The sequence below is a fragment of the Toxotes jaculatrix genome, chromosome 12 (genome assembly GCF_017976425.1).
Source record: "Toxotes jaculatrix isolate fToxJac2 chromosome 12, fToxJac2.pri, whole genome shotgun sequence".
NCBI classification, from domain to species: domain Eukaryota; kingdom Metazoa; phylum Chordata; class Actinopteri; family Toxotidae; genus Toxotes; species Toxotes jaculatrix.
In genome coordinates, this window is record NC_054405.1 from 19,196,217 (window position 1) to 19,213,754 (window position 17,538).

Sequence of the window (17,538 nt, forward strand, 5' to 3'; positions counted from 1 at the left end):
TAATTTCTGTAGCTGTACAAAAAAATCCTATTTGAGACAATTAAACAAGATGTTGTTATTTTTTTAATGTCTAACATCCCTGAATGCATCTTTGTGTGTCTCTGTGTGCAGTGGCATCACCTGTTGCTGGGCAGACTTCAGACTTTGTCAACAAGATCTTGGAGAACACAGGACGAGGCGATCCCACCGGTGGACTGGTCGGCCTGCGTGTCCCCACCTCCAAAATCTAGACAAACCACTGTCCACTGAGAGGAGTGGACTAAACATTACCACCGTGCTGTCCCATTGTAACTATGCTCCCCTCTGCATGCCCCTCCAACCCCGAGCACATACACATTGTTAGTCACACAAACACACATACCACTCCCTGTGTGTATGTATGTGTGCTTGTTAATAGCCATGCACCCGTATGGCATACACCCTAGCTTTCTGTCTCTGCACACTGCGTGCAGAGTCAGTGCGTCACTGTCTCCCAACCCATCGTGAGCATATGTTGGGAAATGCGCCTCTAAAAGCAAGTGATGGTTAGGTGTATATCTAATAGCACGTCCTAAATCTGCTGGTGATTATTAGATGTGTTTAACATAGCATTGTGTTGGGTTGGTTTCGTTGGAGGTCTGCTTCCAGGGCTGACACAGAGACAGTCACACGAGTGCAACCACTGGAATACTTTCACACAAGTTGGTTGAGGTTGTAATGACAGAGGAAGAACTGTTACACGTCGGACACCGTCGAAAGGTTGAAAAAGTTCCAGTTATCATTTCGTAGAAGAGCTTCACCTCTCATGGCAACAGAAATTAACTCCAGAATATTCAATTGACTGACTATAGCACTTGATGGCTTTGGTTGCCAAGACAGCTGCAGAGACAAAAAAAAAAAAAGCAGCGTGCTCCGAAGCATAACGGGGTGGCAGGAAATATTTTGTATTGAAGGCCTAAATATGTTCATGCCATCCCCTGTTTGCCAATCAGCTCTGCTACTGTTAAAATGTAGGAGTTGACTCCTAGAAAATGAATGCTCCAAACAAAAAAAGCAGTAGAAGCTGAGATTTAAAATTTAGAAATTAAGTCACGTCCTGCTGGGCTGAACTTTGTGGCAGGCAGGAAGAAGCTTAACGTTAACTTAAACAACAGGAGGTAGTTGACCATGTGGAGTGGAAGCGCATGTAGTTTGGTGCTTTTTGGCATTGTGCTGGTTATAACTGGACTGGGTGAAACAGGCATTTTGCCAGTATGGGAGTGTGACTGTGAGGAAGATCATGGTGGTGATGAAGAAGACATAAAAAGTGATCCATCTCCTCTAGGAACCTGTACATAGACGTGTCTCCCAGTGAACAACAGCACCGGCTCCCCCTTTTTGTACAATAGAGATGACCAGGCTAACAGTTTGGTGTGTTCATACTAGTGTTTGATCAGAGTTCTATTCATTGTGCCTTGTTTATGTATGTGTGTGTTTCTGTAAGTCTGAGTGAGTATGTGAGAGGGACTGAACGAGATGAGGTGTTTGGTCAGAACTCCCTGAGGTCCAACCAAGGAGAGGACTGCTTTACACTGAGGGAGATTGCTAGTGAATGCGATGAGGGAGACACCTGTGGGGTTTGTTGTGTATTTCAGTTGTTTAAAGATATTCTGAATGTACATAAAACAAATGGAAGCTCTCGTTGCGTGATGCCACAGAGTCTGTGTATATAGGAGGGCTCTGCAATAGATTACTTATGGTTTTTGGTACTCTGTCTTTGGGGATCGGGGAGGGTTACCTGATGTTTTCATTTAGAGTTACAAAAAATATTTGCACACTATATTTTGATTGTTTTTTGTACCAAAGACACATGCAACGAAACGGCGACCAGCCAGTTAAAGTAAGGTTTTGCACAGCTTACCTGACGCCGTATTGAATGTAAGAAATGTGGGAGGGTCAGGGAACTTCATAGAACTGTGAAATTAGCTTGGGTCCAATTCTGTACAGAAAAGGAACATTCATTCATTCATTCATTCATTTTTTTTATCTAAAATTTTACCCTTTCTGTGGGCCTCTCCAGTAAATTTGTTGCTTTAGGAAGTACTTCATTCCTGAACTGATTCCTCTCTCCACATGCTAATTGTGTTTATGGCTCTATTCTAGGACAAAAACCAAGAGCACTAGTAGATAAGCTATGTTACATTTTTGCTTGTTTGTCAAAATGTCACCAACAATAACCAAAATGTTATGTTCCTGTGTCACTTGTTGATTTCTGTATGTAGATGAGGTCTAGTTCATCAACAAAATATTAACTGAATTGTGTTATAAAGTACTGTACATAGAAACATTAATGATATATCTATCAATGGTAAAATGCCACTTTTCATGAGAATTGATTCATTTTTAAGCATGACACATTTCTAAAGCCTATCCTTGCATTGAGAAAATTAGAGGAAAAACTGAAAAACCAAAAAAAAAAAAAAGTTATTGTTATATTTTTGTATTTTAGCTGCCTGCTAGCTTTCCTGTTGGTTTGGAAGTATTTGTTGGTCAGATTCTCTGAGTGGAGAGGAGGAGATGTGGAGGAAAAGAGGAGAAAGGTCTAAAATGCAGTTAATCTGATAGTTTGATCTGTAAAGTGACACTTGACCCCTCCGGTCTCCTTTGCTGGCTGAGTGAAATACGGAGAATCGGGACTGGATTTATTTAAAACACAATGCAGCAAAGCCATGGTCTAGTTTAAAGTCTAGTCTATAAAGAGAATGAGGACAGGCTGTCTTTAGCGCAGACAGGGACACGTCCAGGAAAGCAAGAAGCTCAGAGGACAACAGTGTGGAGATGGGAGGGTAGGAGCTGGATGAGGATCCAGCTGCAGTGTTGTCATAGATGCTGTAAGAAAGCCAAAGCCATTTGATTCTTTCCCAGGCTGATCTGGAATCAGCGCTGTGAGTTGTCATTCAGACTTTCACACCTATGCCCTTTTTTACCGTGGCGCTGGTTGAATTTTGCATTTCCAGGGATTGGCATTGCTGCCTCAGAGATTGAACTGCTGAAATTTATCTGCCTGGCCATGCCTTCGGTCCTCAGCAAGTTTGTTCACCAAAAGACACAGAGATACAAAGTCCAGGCCACAAATTGGCAGCGCGTCCAGCCTTTAACAATGCATGATGCCTGTATGCTTCCCTCCCTGCTGCCTGCTCAGAGGAAACACTGTCATTCCCAAGAGTTTCAAAATTCAACCAGAGTTCACCCAGTTAGCAAGGAGATGTAACGAAAAATAAGAGTCTGACGAGGCTGAATTCAGTTTAGTTTGAAGTGAAGACGGCGCTCCTTCACAGAATGATGTCTAATAACTGATGCAGAGCTGTGGTCTTTCTGTATCGTGTGATTGAATAACAGCTAGTGCTACATATATATATTTTTACTGTTTTCTGTTTTGTCTAAAAAGGGAGAAATGGTGCTTTTTCTGAAACTAGAATGATGAGTTCCATGATTCTTATTTGACTTCTTAGTCTAGTTGTAGCCTAATGACTTGCTCTCCCCTACCGTCCATAGCTATTTTCTTAGTAGTGATTAATTTTTGTAAATAGACTATAAGTTAATATGTATCTTCTAAATGTTAGATATATGTATAGAATACTATATCTTATATGTTTGAAAACAAAAGCACTTTGTCCAAAAAAGGAAAAAAAAAAAACAAAAACAAAAAGAAAAGCATTTTTTTCTTCCATTTGCTGCTAAAAGGCCTGGTGTGAATGCTGCAAGTGTACTTGACGACTACTTGCTAGGATAGGTCTATTACCTGACTTGGCTAGGTCTACAAACTAGCAAGAAAAAGATGTATAGATGTATGGCCTGACGAGGGTTAGATCTCAAAGTTTCTGGAGCTGTGTAATGATATGAGGTATTGTTTGAGAGCGTATCATTGCTAGGCTTTGAGAAGCCCAGTGTCTTGACAGGATAGGTCTATTTCCTGGTCAGGGACTGTGTGGATAGTGTGTTTGTGGTCTTAAAAAAAAAGAGTGTTTTGATTCCAGGGCCCCTACATTGATCCTGATGCTGACCCCCTTGGCGTCATGATTCATTTGCCTTCAGTAGAGGTTTCCTATGGAAAAACTGATTCTGCTTTGGCTTCCTCTTCAGGGTGATGTACAGTGTAGACACATTTCTCCAGAGAGCTATATTGTTATCATTTGTAAACTGATTTCTACTTGTGACTTAATGAGGAGGGGTTTAGCCTGGGGCGGCCAGGAAGAGCCCATTTGAAAGATGTTGTTCCCGGCCGCCTTGGGGGAAGTTACTATATCACTGTACTGTATGGCAAGCCAATTACAAATGAAGACTCAATCCGGACACTTATTGCCTTCTTAAATAACTTCACATACACACAAAGAAAACAATAACCTGGCAGACAAGTCATTGGCCAAGGGGTGTGTCTGAGGCTCATGACATTGTTCTGCCAGTATACGGTCAACAACAACAACAACAAAACCATTCAGCCTGATTGGCTCAACACAACCTTGACTGAAGTAGCAGACGTAGTGAAATATATCTGAAAAATGGCTTCAAAAATTCGAACTCTTTGTACTCTGTTGTGTCCTTTGGGGACAACATTTGAGGCATTTTTTCAGCTATAATTTTGCCCCAGGTCTGGCAGGGGGTCAACAGTGGTTAAAGGGCCGCTGGTTGACGGCCGGCTGACAAGAGAAGCGCGTGTGTTTTGTTGTCGATCACAAGGCTGGTTCAAGAGAGAGTCCTCACAGGTTTTTACATTTAACAAGATAGGCGCAAGCTGTGCAACTTTACATTCAAACCAGGAGACTCTGTGGCATTTTAACAGTCAAGGAAATGAGTGAAAATCCACGCCAGTAAAACTATTCCTTATACTTTTTATTTCTGATGATTCTGAAATCCTATTCAGTCAACTATTAAGCTAATAGAGTGTGTAACTTTGTGCTACTCTTGTCCAATAAAAGCTAAGTGGATCCATAAAGCTCTTCTTCAGCAAATCAGGGTAATATCGTTCTTCTATCTGACATATGTGATGACATATAAAATCAAAAGAAAATATATTTATGTATTCCAATTATTGTCGCCATTCTTTACTCTGTACAAAATATTGTGCGTGTGCGTGTGCGTGTGTGTGTTATGAATTATCAATGTCAATCAAAAATGGTGCAATGATCTCTACAGAAACTGAAAAAAAAAGGCCAACAGACTTGTCACAAGAATTCACACACGTTCTCTGCTTTCTTCAAATCGGTATTCAAACAAACGCAACCTACAACGTTTTCCTCACACAGAGGACTTGATTTCCAGCCGTGATCCAACTGGGATTTGTCACGTGGTGCTGATTACTTTTCTTTATCCGAGAAATAATCCAAGAGTGAAACTGGCATCTGTGTTTAGATCCACTCACACGTAACATTTTCCATCCGATTATTGTCCAGTAACTGTCGTTAGACCAGACTTTCCCCCCCTCGATCATTTTCATTGATTCTGTCGATTAATGGCTAATGATTTCCCTGTTGGACCAATCAGAAGAAGCTTCACTCTGATACTTGCTCTAAATAATAACAACAGACTGGTGATTTCTGTTTTATTGACTTGTATGATCGCTCTTGTTAAGCGTACCAATATTTCTTTTGTAAAAAGCCAGACTCCTGAATTTGATACCACTGCACAAAAGTTATGGAGGATTTTTACTCCGTTTGAGAGGTACAGACCATAAACCACAACTGCAAAATAAACAAACATATTCTGGTGCATTAGAACATTGTTTATTGTTAAATATCATGTGGAATTTCATAATAACTTTAGCATGATAAAATAATTGGATTACAAACCAACAAGAACGATCTCCAGAGGAAATATTCAGTAACACTTTGTTTTACAGTCTAATTTTCAAGTCATTTCCGAGATGTTTCCTTGAAAGAACTGCGACATTTGGTACTGGGGAAAATAGGGAGGGTGTTACAGTGATACACTTCCAGTTAATTGATTCCAGTTAGTCTTTTACTCAGTGCAAAGCAGGTCAGCATGAACATGCCAAACATACTAAATTTGTCCACAGGCAAACATAATTCAGCATTTATCAAGAATAAAATTTTCAATAGCAAATAACAGATGGACATTTTCTTAGGTTTAAAACTGCACCTATCAGTATTTCTGCGTTAACAAATGGATCAAAGGACGACATGTAATTTGCTTTACAGGGCATTTTAGTACCTTTCGGGCCCATTGTTTAGGTTTTATGGCCACAACATTACCGTTTTGGTTCAGTCTCACTGCTCTCATCAGGGCTGTCTCCAGTCACAGGAGACTTCTGTTTTCAGTGAAAAGGCTTAGGTAAAAACACTGTGCACTTCCTGCTCAGCACCAGACAGCAGACAGACACAGTGAGTGACTCATAGGTGAACACAGTGGAGCATTTAGCAGCTAAAGAGACATATTTCCCTCAGGAGTCGGTGGAGAGCAAAAACAGAGCTAAAAGAGCGTAGAATATTGGACTTGCATTCATCAGGTTGCCATAAACACAACCCCGACAACCACCTCAGCTACTGTATGAGGTGATAGTATGTCAGTGTTCTATTTACTGTCTTTTTTCAGGCTAATGGAGCAGTTCTTTTAAGAAAAATCCCAATTTCTGTATAACCTGTAGCAAAATAAATACAGTATTTCTTTGGAAAGTCTGCATCTGTAAAATAAGTGTTACCTAATATTCTTGATAAACTGGTTTTGTTAAAAGCAAAAACAAAACAAAAAACACTGCTTTAAACGACTTTACCTCCTGCTGGCTGTGGTGTCAGATGTCAGAGTCTGCCTTTGAGTTTCTTTGGAGACATTTCAACTGTTTCCTGTCTTGTTCGAATTCGTGTGGGCTGCTCCCGTTGCTTGTAAAAACGTCTCATCTTCAGAGGCTGTACAATTACTACCCTCTGCATTTTTCTCTGTGTAAATTAGATACGGAAATGTACTCTGTGACAAAAGATGCACTGGGAATAATGTTTTTGCATGCTGATTCCCTGCATAGAACTGAGAGAATCAAGTGACGTCTGGAGTCCCTTGCAGATAGGGAAATAATTTGGCCAATTGTCAGAAAGCGTATTCACCATCACAAGGTTGTTGCATGACTTTTTGGGCTCACTGGACTCTCAGTCGAATGATTTCATACATGCTGCTATTGAATGAGCACAAAGAGACTTTAGATTTTGGTTTAGGGTGTCCATGACACACAGTTACAGTATAATATTACCACCACACACCCCCCACTCCATCCCCCAACTGTTTTTTTTTCTCTACACCTTCTTTCCTACGACAGTCAAAAGACCAACAGCGTTTCTCACATCGCACTTGGATTTTACATTTACAAAAAAATGATATTTTGAATATGATGCCTGCTGAACCAGGTGCCTTAATCAAATATATGAGAACACAAATCTGCACCTTTTGTCAGTCTGGAGGGAGTTTCCCTACAGAAACAAGGGACTGGGTTTCCCAAAACTTAAACTTGAAGTACAACAATGAAATGAAAACCTCATTTTGACCCCCAATCAATACAGTTTGTATAATAATCAGCCTTTTATCAGATAAGAGCTGTTTGTCTTGTCTGGATAACTCTGCATAGGTGTTCCCTTTTAAAGTATTACTGAAGAAGAGCATAAATGAACTTGTAAACTAAATTGATGTTGTTTTGGGAAACCTGGTTCTGTTTTTAACTTTCTCTGCCCACTACGCCACGTTTCTGTGTTTTCTGTATTGGCTGCTGCTGCTATCACCGCTGGTGTGTTCATGTAGAGAAGAGCAAACTTCCACTGTGTCTGAGGCAGAGGGAGACTCGGGCCTGCTTTTTACCTAGTGAATTACAATGCATTCTTCTTCTTCTTCTTCTTCTTCTTTGGTTTCGACATGGAGCACTGTGTTGCTGCCTCTCGAGACCCTTTCGAGAAAGACAAAAAAAGAAACACACACGCACACACAACAGAACTTTCCGTTTCTTAACTTAGCTATTATGAAGTGCCAGACCCTCCTTGAAGTCAGACTGAGTCGCAGGTTGCGAATGAAGCGACGAACTGAGCATGGAGGTAAACTGTGGTGCTAATCTGTCAGTGGCTGGGTGCTAACATGGCTGTGTTAAAAAGCTGTATTAGCCATATTATTCCTTCTGTTGATGACTCTGGTCAGTCTTGTGTTTCTGACTGCTGCACTGCTGTATGCTGACATAGCGAGGTATAACTCTGCTGCTGCTGCTTTGCTGATAAATGTAGACTAGTCTTCTTGTTGTCAGGATCCAGAAAGATCATGAATGTTGTATCTTTATACGGCCGCTGTCCTGCTTGTATGTTTAAACCTTTTTTTTTTTTTTTTAATTAATATTATGGTTTGATATTTATGCTCTGACTCTGTCAAATGTTGCACGTTTGAATTTTTTTTTTCCTAAATTATATTTTATTGCCTTTTTCCCTGATCCCAGTGTTCATGCCATTTGTTTGATATTTATTTGTTCAGTCCTGTAAATTAACATGTAAGGAGACAATTTGTTTAAACTAGACTTTATAGCTTTTCCACTGAAGCGGGCTTTACCACGAGTCAGAGACTTCACATGAGATTCACAGACACGAATCACAGTCACAGTGAAACTTTGTCAATAACTATACAATAATTGCAAAAGGCATTTCCTTGGACTTTTATATAAAAATGTTTTAAGATTTACTCATAGTACATCTGTAATGTTACCTTATCATTTACTATTTTTCTTCAATCCTGCCCCTGCATTCAGAGACAATCATGAATTAATATTTAATTAGTAAAATCCATCAATAAATTGATCGAGTTGCAAAACAATGAATTGACACTTTGACAGTAAAATGATTATTAAGAGAAATTAGAAATGAAATAAAGAAATAAATACAATAAATCAGTTTAGTGCTGTAGTGGTAAGTTGAATTGACAGATAATTCATCCTTTTAGTCATTTTTTGAGCAAAATGAAGCAGTTTCGAGCTTCTCAAATGTGAGGATTTCATGCCTGTCTTTGTCATACAAGACAGTAAACTTAATATTTTTACATTTTTAACTGTTCATCTGAAGGTGTCAATTTAGTTTAGCACAAACACTAGAAATAAGGGGAAACAGCTAGCCAGTATCTGTCTAAAAGTAACAACATCCACCTACCAGCATCTCTAAAGCTCAGTTGTTATCATTTTATATCTCGGTTGTTTAATTGCTACAAAAATAAAATCACAGTAGAATCAGGTTATATGCCAGACTAATTTTTTGGCACAGCACAGTGACTTCACCCTGAAGCTATGTTTTAAAAATCAGGTGGCTTAGTGCAGATTGAATCTAAGATTAACAGGCTAAAAGCCACACATAAAAAACATCAGCAGATTTGTCCATAGACAAAACTTCTTTGTAAGTAATTGGAGTAATTTGAAAGATGGAATAATCACAAAGAAATACTACAAATTCTGTAATTTTTGTCTGTTCTTGCCTTCTTGTTCTTCAGCATCCCATTACTTTGTACTTTCTCTGCATAGTGTTCTGCCAGTTAAAGGAAACAAGATGCTCTCAGATCTGCAGTTTCATTGTGACTTTGAGTAATTGTTGTCTGTGAAGCCCATGAAGTGTTCTGTCATTGGAGGTTTGATGCAGTCAGAAGGGGCAGGAGAACCCTTAACCAGGCTCAAAGAGTCAGCAAACAGAACCTCACCTTGACACAACTCTTCCTTTGTCATGACTCTGGACTGAGGTTCGGGTGCTCTGCACCCTTGGAGCTCAGGCTAGGAGTCGGCTCGCCTGCTCTCTCTAACTTTGGCGGGGAAATTTGAAAATTTGGTCATAGTTATTTGATCATTTTTTCTGGGAAAACTTCACCACTGCGCCAGAGATGTTTGGTCCTTCTGGGTGCTTTTTTTGTTTGTTTTTTTTTTTCAGAAGGGCTTTGGTTCGCAGTTGTCTTGTCAGGGAGCTCCTGATTATTAGCCAGGGGTCACTAAAGGCTGGTGGGCAGAGACCCCTCACCCTCCTCTGCAATGAATGATGGGGAGGGGTTTCATTTCCTCTTCTACAGACTGATCTTACTAAATCAAACAACAACAACAACCCACCCTCGATAATAAGAAACAAAACCCCTCTTTTACACACGTCCAACTCATCATCCAACACAGCAATGATTTACATCTCCTTCCAGACTTGCCAAAATGCATGGAGAGAGAGAGAGTTATCAGAAATACAATGTTTATCCTAAAACATCTGTTCTGTTTATTTTCTTTTTTTTCACTTTTGATAATAATGACAGACAGTAAGAAGATTTTATAGGAAATCCATTCAAGTCCAAACATGTAGAGGATGTGGGAGGTATCGGTCATTCTGAGCTCCACAGCTACATGCCATTGTTATGATGCTTCTGGTCTTGTATGGTAACTTATTTGACTAGATCAACAGCATGGGATCTTTCTGTAGTTAGTCCTGTGTGTGTTCCTCTCACCAGTCTCAGTAGGAAGGCTATACTTCATTGCTAAGTGCTCTATAATAGATCTCTTGGTGATTATAATTTCATAAAGAAGCAAAACCTGCAGAAAGTGTATCCTGCTGAAACTAACTTGATCCTCTCTTTAGCAATGACATCTATATTTGTAGTTCACATATATGCCTGTTCAAATACAATATCTTGACAGTTGTTATATTTATGTTGTGTAATAAATGTTGTGCTGGGTTTTTTGTTTTAACTAACTTTTTCTTTTTGTTTTACATTGTATTCTTTTTTTCTTGGAGGCACAATGGGTGGCTTTATGCACAGGCATGAAAATGTAAAAAATATTGTTTTTTTTTTTGTTTATTTGTTTTTTTGTTTTTTTTGTTTTTTTTGTTTTGTTTTGGTTTGTACTGTAACAACTCATTCTGTTTCAGAGCTTCTGACAGTTTTTGTCTCTGGCTGCTCCACATCCTGCAGACACCTGCCCTGAATCTCTGTCGTGTTATTGTGCCTCTCTCTTTCTTTTTCTTTCTTTCTTTCTTCTCTCTTTTTTTTAAAAAAACAATTCTTTCTCTGTTGTATCAGCCAGGAGTTGGTACCACAGCTTTGCTTGTAACCACAATAGTCTGATTATGTTTATTGATTTTAATATCAAAATAATAAAACCATTAGCACCCCATCCTGACTCCTGTATCTTTGGTTAATGTAACTGTGTGCATGTGGTAAAGGGTTAGCTGTGATCCTTAAAGAATATGTCTGCAGTTATTCTATATAATTTTTTACTGTCAACAAATTATATTATATATAAATTATTATAAAAATTATAGATTCTATTATATTTTCTATCGTAAGTTAACAGAATAAGTTATCTATTTATCTGATCTATTGAGTTATTAAGGATGCACCCAGCAGCCCTCGTTGCTTTGTTGCTGCGCCTTCAAAAAGGTGCCTTGTCCTTTGGACATCCAGCTTGCCGTACAAAAACAATCATGGCGTCTTCCGTGGACGTTCACGTCCGAATTTGTGGACAAGAAATTATAAAATATGACCTAGAAATCAAGGCATTGATTCAGGTAAAAGCTGAAAACGTGTCATTGTCTATTCATTTGTTCACTTATTTATTTTTTGCTCAAGCTGGTATCGGTTTTATTGAGGAGACGTGTCCACGAAGCTAACGCTAACTTAACTCGCTAACAGTCAAAACCATGAAAAAGTGCACGTTTTGTTTTCATTATTGTAATGATAATAACTTTGTTTGACTTCATTTCCTTCAAATTTATTATTCACTCGATGTCTCTGTGAGGCATTTGCAAATGTGAAAGTTCGGAGAAGTTTGAGGGAAGTTTTTGCTGTGTTTAAATGACAAGCATAACGCAACGTACCTGCATTACAACAGAAACACTGTCAGATGAGGACATCTAAAATTTAGTGGGAGCAAATGCCAACAGATTATGTCAGGAAGACTGCTTCACCGATGCAGGATCTAAGGACATGTCATGAGACTTAAAAAAAAGGAGACTTGTAAAATCAACCAAAAAAAGGCAGTGTTTTGCAGAAATTAGTAAATGGGCTGAGCACCTACACTTATAATTCACAGTCACTAGAAGACTGGTTCAAGTAGGTTGTATTTACTAAAAAAAAATTAGTTGTGTTAGCTTTGTTCAGACAGACATTTGTTATTTTTAATGTAAATATTTCATACAATATTTCTGGATCAACCTTATGTAATCATTAAGACATAGCACTTAATTTTGTGTGTGTGTGTGTGTGTGTGTGTGTGTGTGTGTGTGTGTGTGTGTGTGTGCGTGCGTGCATGCGCGCTATCTGCAGGACATCAGGGATTGCCCCGGACCTCAGTTTGCTCTCAGGGAGCTCAACTCTCAGGTCAAAGAGAAGTTCAACAAGCTCAGGCTCAGAATACAGGTCAGCCTTGGCTACACATGCACATTGTGTCGTGTGTGACAGGTGACAGATTTCTTGCTTAAAGTCTAAATTGTTTTATTTGATGTGGTGTGTCGTTGTTGTTTTCAGGATCTGGAGCAGATGGCCAGAGAGCAGGACAGAGAGACGGACAGACAGGCCATTCAGGCAGAGGCAGAGAGCCAGCGAAGGCAGATGCTGAGGTGTATTTATGTCTGACTTTCTTTTCTGACCTTATACTTACCTCAAGCTGCCTTTTGGGACATACATGCATAGATTCGTACATATACTTGCCTATGAAGAAGATTTATTACAGCATCATGTAAAATTAACAACAATAATAATAATAATATCAAAGCAAACAGAGCTCTGGTATCGGAATAGTATCGGTGTCGGCAGATATCCAAATTCAGGTATTGGGATCGGATCAGAAGTGAAAAAATGTGGATCCCTAATTCACATTAAATGTTTCCTCTTTTTCTAGTTATCCTGAAAAGGAAAATGTGCAGTACATTGACATCTTGAACTAATAAAACTTTCAAAGGCAGATAAATGTAAAAAAAAATGTAAAAAAAAAAATGCAAAAAAAACAGCACTGTTTTGGACCTGGCATTGTTCGGGGTTAAACTGTATGTACACAAAATATCATCAGACAAAACAAAGCAGATGAGATGAAGAAAACTAAAACGGAAACTACAGAGTCAACTCAAAGTTGATGTCTGTGTTTTTTTTCCTGTGGATTCCAGTAACCAGACAGCGTGGAGGAAAGCTAACCTGGCTTGTAAACTGACTATAGACAACACGGAGAAAGATGAGTTGCTGCGTGGAGGAGAAAACCAGAGCATCAAACAGAGGTAAGTGCTGTTCTGCTGACACTCTACTGTGGTGGTTGCTTCATACCATTGTAAGTTGATGTTTTGGAACTACAAGTCCCACTGTTTGGGTGTATACAGGAAATATAATGTTGTCATGGAGTCAGATAGCTACTGGCTAGCTTATAAACAGAGCCCCTTTTTTCTATCACTGGATTGATACTGAAGAACATTTTTAAAAAATGTTTCACAGTCAAGTTCTGGAGTTATTAGGAGAGTTTCCTGAATGATACTTTTTTCAATACCAAAAATTATTCCAGAAAATCTACATTACACATAACTTTGAAAAACTTTGTTTTTTCCAGTTTTCATACATGCATGGAAAACGTGCAAAGTAAAAAGTGAAAAAAGTACAACGTAACTAATGTTTAGTTTATTCATTTTTCTCGATCAGCAGTTGCAGTAACCCAAAATAGTAATACAAAAAATGAAATAAAATACATTCCAAAATAAATATGCAAAATACAGTGATTCATGACCAAAAAGTAATAAACCTTCCTCACCAACAGGAAGAACAAAAAAAGAAAAAATGACACAAAAAGAACAGGACAAGAAAAACAAAAAAAATACAAAAAAAGAAGAAAAGTGCGATCGAGAAGGAGCAGTGGGAAGCACAATGTTTATTCAAACTTTTAATGTAAATATTTCATACAATATCTCTGAATCAACCTTACGTAATGGCATCATGTAATGTGGTGTCAAAATAGGCCAAAAAAAGTCAGATTTTAGTAAGACCTCAAAATGTCAAAAAAAAAAACGTCATACGGCCGTAAGGCGTCAAAATAGACCATAAAAAGTCACATTTTAGTAAGACCTCAAAATGTCATTAAAAAACGTCATATGGCCGGAAGGCATCAAATTATGTCAAAAAAATAGATTTTTTAATACGTCCTCAAAATGTCATAAAAAACGTCATACGGCTGTAAGGCGTCAAAATCGGACAAAAAAAGTCAAATTTTTTTTTGACCTCAAAATGTCATAAAAAACGTCATAGTATAGTAAGGCGTCAAAATCGGCCAAAAAAAGTCGAAAAAATTTTTTGACCTCAAAATGTCATAAAAAACGTCATAGTATAGTAAGGCGTCAAAATCGGCCAAAAAAAGTCGAAAAAATTTTTGACCTCAAAATGTCATAAAAAACGTCATAGTGTAGGAAGGAGTCAAAATCGGACAAAAAAAGTCGAAAAAATTTTGACCTCAAAATGTCATAAAAAACGTCATAGTATAGTAAGGCGTCAAAATCGGACAAAAAAAGTCGAAAAAGTTTTTGACCTCAAAATGTCATAAAAAACGTCATAATATAGTAAGGCGTCAAAATCGGACAAAAAAGTCGAAAAAAATTTTGACCTCAAAATGTCATAAAAAACGTCATAGTATAGTAAGGAGTCAAAATCTGACAAAAAAAGTCGAAAAAAATTTTGACCTCAAAATGTCATAAAAAACATAGTATAGTAAGGCGTCAAAATCGGACAAAAATGTCAAAAAAATTTTTGACCTCAAAATGTCATAAAAAACGTCATAGTATAGTAAGGCGTCAAAAAAAATTTTGACCTCAAAATGTCATAAAAAACGTCATAGTATAGTAAGGCGTCAAAATCGGACAAAAAAAGTCAAAATTTTTTTTTGACCTCAAAATGTCATAAAAAACGTCATAGTATAGTAAGGCGTCAAAATCGGACAAAAAAAGTCGAAAAAATTTTTGACCTCATAATGTCATAAAAAACGTCATAGTATAGTAAGGCGTCAAAGTCGGACAAAAATGTCAAAAACATTTTTGACCTCAAAATGTCATAAAAAACGTCATAGTATAGTAAGGCGTCAAAAAAATTTTTGACCTCAAAATGTCATAAAAAACGTCATAGTATAGTAAGGCGTCAAAATCGGACAAAAAAAGTCGAAAAATTTTTTGACCTCAAAATGTCATAAAAAACATCATAGTATAGTAAGGCGTCAAAATCGGACAAAAAAAGTCAAAAAATTTTTTGACCTCAAAATGTCATAAAAAATGTCATAGTATAGTAAGGCGTCAAAATCGGACAAAAAAAGTCGAAAAAATTTTTGACCTCAAAATGTCATAAAAAACGTCATAGTATAGTAAGGAGTCAAAATCGGACAAAAAAAGTCGAAAAAAATTTTGACCTCAAAATGTCATAAAAAACGTCATAGTATAGTAAGGCGTCAAAATCGGACAAAAAAAGTCGAAAAAATTTTTGACCTCAAAATGTCATAAAAAACGTCATAGTATAGTAAGGCGTCAAAATCGGACAAAAAAAGTCAAAAAAAATTTTGACCTCAAAATGTCATAAAAAACGTCATAGTATATTAAGGCGTCAAAATCGGACAAAAAAAGTCGAAAAATTTTTTGACCTCAAAATGTCATAAAAAACATCATACTATAGTAAGGCGTCAAAATTGGACAAAAAAAGTCGAAAAATTTTTTGACCTCAAAATGTCATAAAAAACGTCATAGTATAGTAAGGCGTCAAAATCGGACAAAAAAAGTCGAAAAAATTTTTGACCTCAAAATGTCATAAAAAACGTCATAGTATAGTAAGGCGTCAAAATCGGACAAAAAAAGTCAAAAATTTTTTTTGACCTCAAAATGTCATAAAAAACGTCATAGTATAGTAAGGCGTCAAAATCGGACAAAAAAAGTCAAAAAAAATTTTGACCTCAAAATGTCATAAAAAACGTCATAGTATAGTAAGGCGTCAAAATCGGACAAAAAAAGTCAAAAATTTTTTTGACCTCAAAATGTCATAAAAAACGTCATAGTATAGTAAGGCGTCAAAATCGGACAAAAAAAGTCAAAAATTTTTTTGACCTCAGAATGTCATAAAAAACGTCATAGTATAGTAAGGCGTCAAAATCGGACAAAAAAAGTCAAAATTTTTTTTGACCTCAGAATGTCATAAAAAACGTCATAGTATAGTAAGGCGTCAAAATCGGACAAAAAAAGTCGAAAAAATTTTTAACCTCAAAATGTCATAAAAAACGTCATAGTATAGTAAGGCGTCAAAATCGGACAAAAAAAGTCACATTTTTTTTTGACCTCAGAATGTCATAAAAAACGTCATAGTATAGTAAGGCGTCAAAATCGGACAAAAAAAGTCGAAAAAATTTTTGACCTCAAAATGTCATAAAAAACGTCATAGTATAGTAAGGCGTCAAAATCGGACAAAAAAAGTCACATTTTTTTTTGACCTCAGAATGTCATAAAAAACGTCATAGTATAGTAAGGCGTCAAAATCGGACAAAAAAAGTCGAAAAAATTTTTGACCTCAAAATGTCATAAAAAACGTCATAGTATAGTAAGGCGTCAAAATCGGACAAAAAAAGTCAAAAATTTTTTTTGACCTCAAAATGTCATAAAAAACGTCATAGTATAGTAAGGCGTCAAAATCGGACAAAAAAAGTCAAAAAAAACTTTGACCTCAAAATGTCATAAAAAACGTCATAGTATAGTAAGGCGTCAAAAAAATTTTTGACCTCAAAATGTCATAAAAAACGTCATAGTATAGTAAGGCGTCAAAATCGGACAAAAAAAGTCAAACATTTTTTTGACCTCAAAATAAGGCGTCAAAATCGGACAAAAAAAGTCAAAAAATTTTTTGACCTCAGAATGTCATAAAAAACGTCATAGTATAGTAAGGCGTCAAAATCGGACAAAAAAAGTCAAAATTTTTTTTGACCTCAAAATGTCATAAAAAACGTCATAGTATAGTAAGGCGTCAAAATCGGACAAAAAAAGTCGAAAAAATTTTTGACCTCAAAATGTCATAAAAAACGTCATAGTATAGTAAGGCGTCAAAATCGGACAAAAAAAGTCAAAATTTTTTTTGACCTCAGAATGTCATAAAAAACGTCATAGTATAGTAAGGCGTCAAAATCGGACAAAAAAAGTCGAAAAAATTTTTTTACCTCAAAATGTCATAAAAAACGTCATAGTATAGTAAGGCGTCAAAATCGGACAAAAAAAGTCAAATTTTTTTTGACCTCAAAATGTCATAAAAAACGTCATAGTATAGTATGGCGTCAAAATCGGACAAAAAAAGTCGAAAAAAATTTTGACCTCAAAATGTCATAAAAAACGTCATAGTATAGTAAGGCGTCAAAATCGGACAAAAAAAGTCAAATTTTTTTTTGACCTCAGAATGTCATAAAAAACGTCATAGTATAGTAAGGCGTAAAAATCGGACAAAAATGTCAAAAAAATTTTTGACCTCAAAATGTCATAAAAAACGTCATAGTATAGTAAGGCGTCAAAAAAATTTTTGACCTCAAAATGTCATAAAAAACGTCATAGTATAGTA

The 17,538-nt window shown here is 36.9% G+C and overlaps 2 protein-coding genes across 3 annotated transcripts in view; both read left to right on the plus strand.

Moving 5' to 3' along the window:
• crebrf (creb3 regulatory factor) overlaps positions 1–10,828 on the plus strand; it is a 29,421-nt gene extending 18,593 nt beyond the window's left edge. For both annotated transcript variants that reach the window (XM_041050749.1, XM_041050750.1), the window contains exon 10: positions 112–10,828. In XM_041050749.1, coding sequence (XP_040906683.1) covers positions 112–230 — 119 coding nt within the window. In that variant the 3' untranslated portion in view covers positions 231–10,828. The remainder of the gene's footprint in view (positions 1–111) is intronic.
• Positions 10,829–11,419: 591 nt separating this feature from the next.
• The window catches only part of bnip1b (BCL2 interacting protein 1b), a 43,523-nt gene continuing 37,404 nt past the window's right edge, over positions 11,420–17,538 (plus strand). Inside the window, exons 1-4 of the mRNA XM_041051296.1 lie at positions 11,420–11,507; positions 12,265–12,357; positions 12,466–12,557; positions 13,101–13,208. Coding sequence (XP_040907230.1) covers positions 11,424–11,507; positions 12,265–12,357; positions 12,466–12,557; positions 13,101–13,208 — 377 coding nt within the window. The 5' untranslated portion in view covers positions 11,420–11,423. The remainder of the gene's footprint in view (positions 11,508–12,264; positions 12,358–12,465; positions 12,558–13,100; positions 13,209–17,538) is intronic.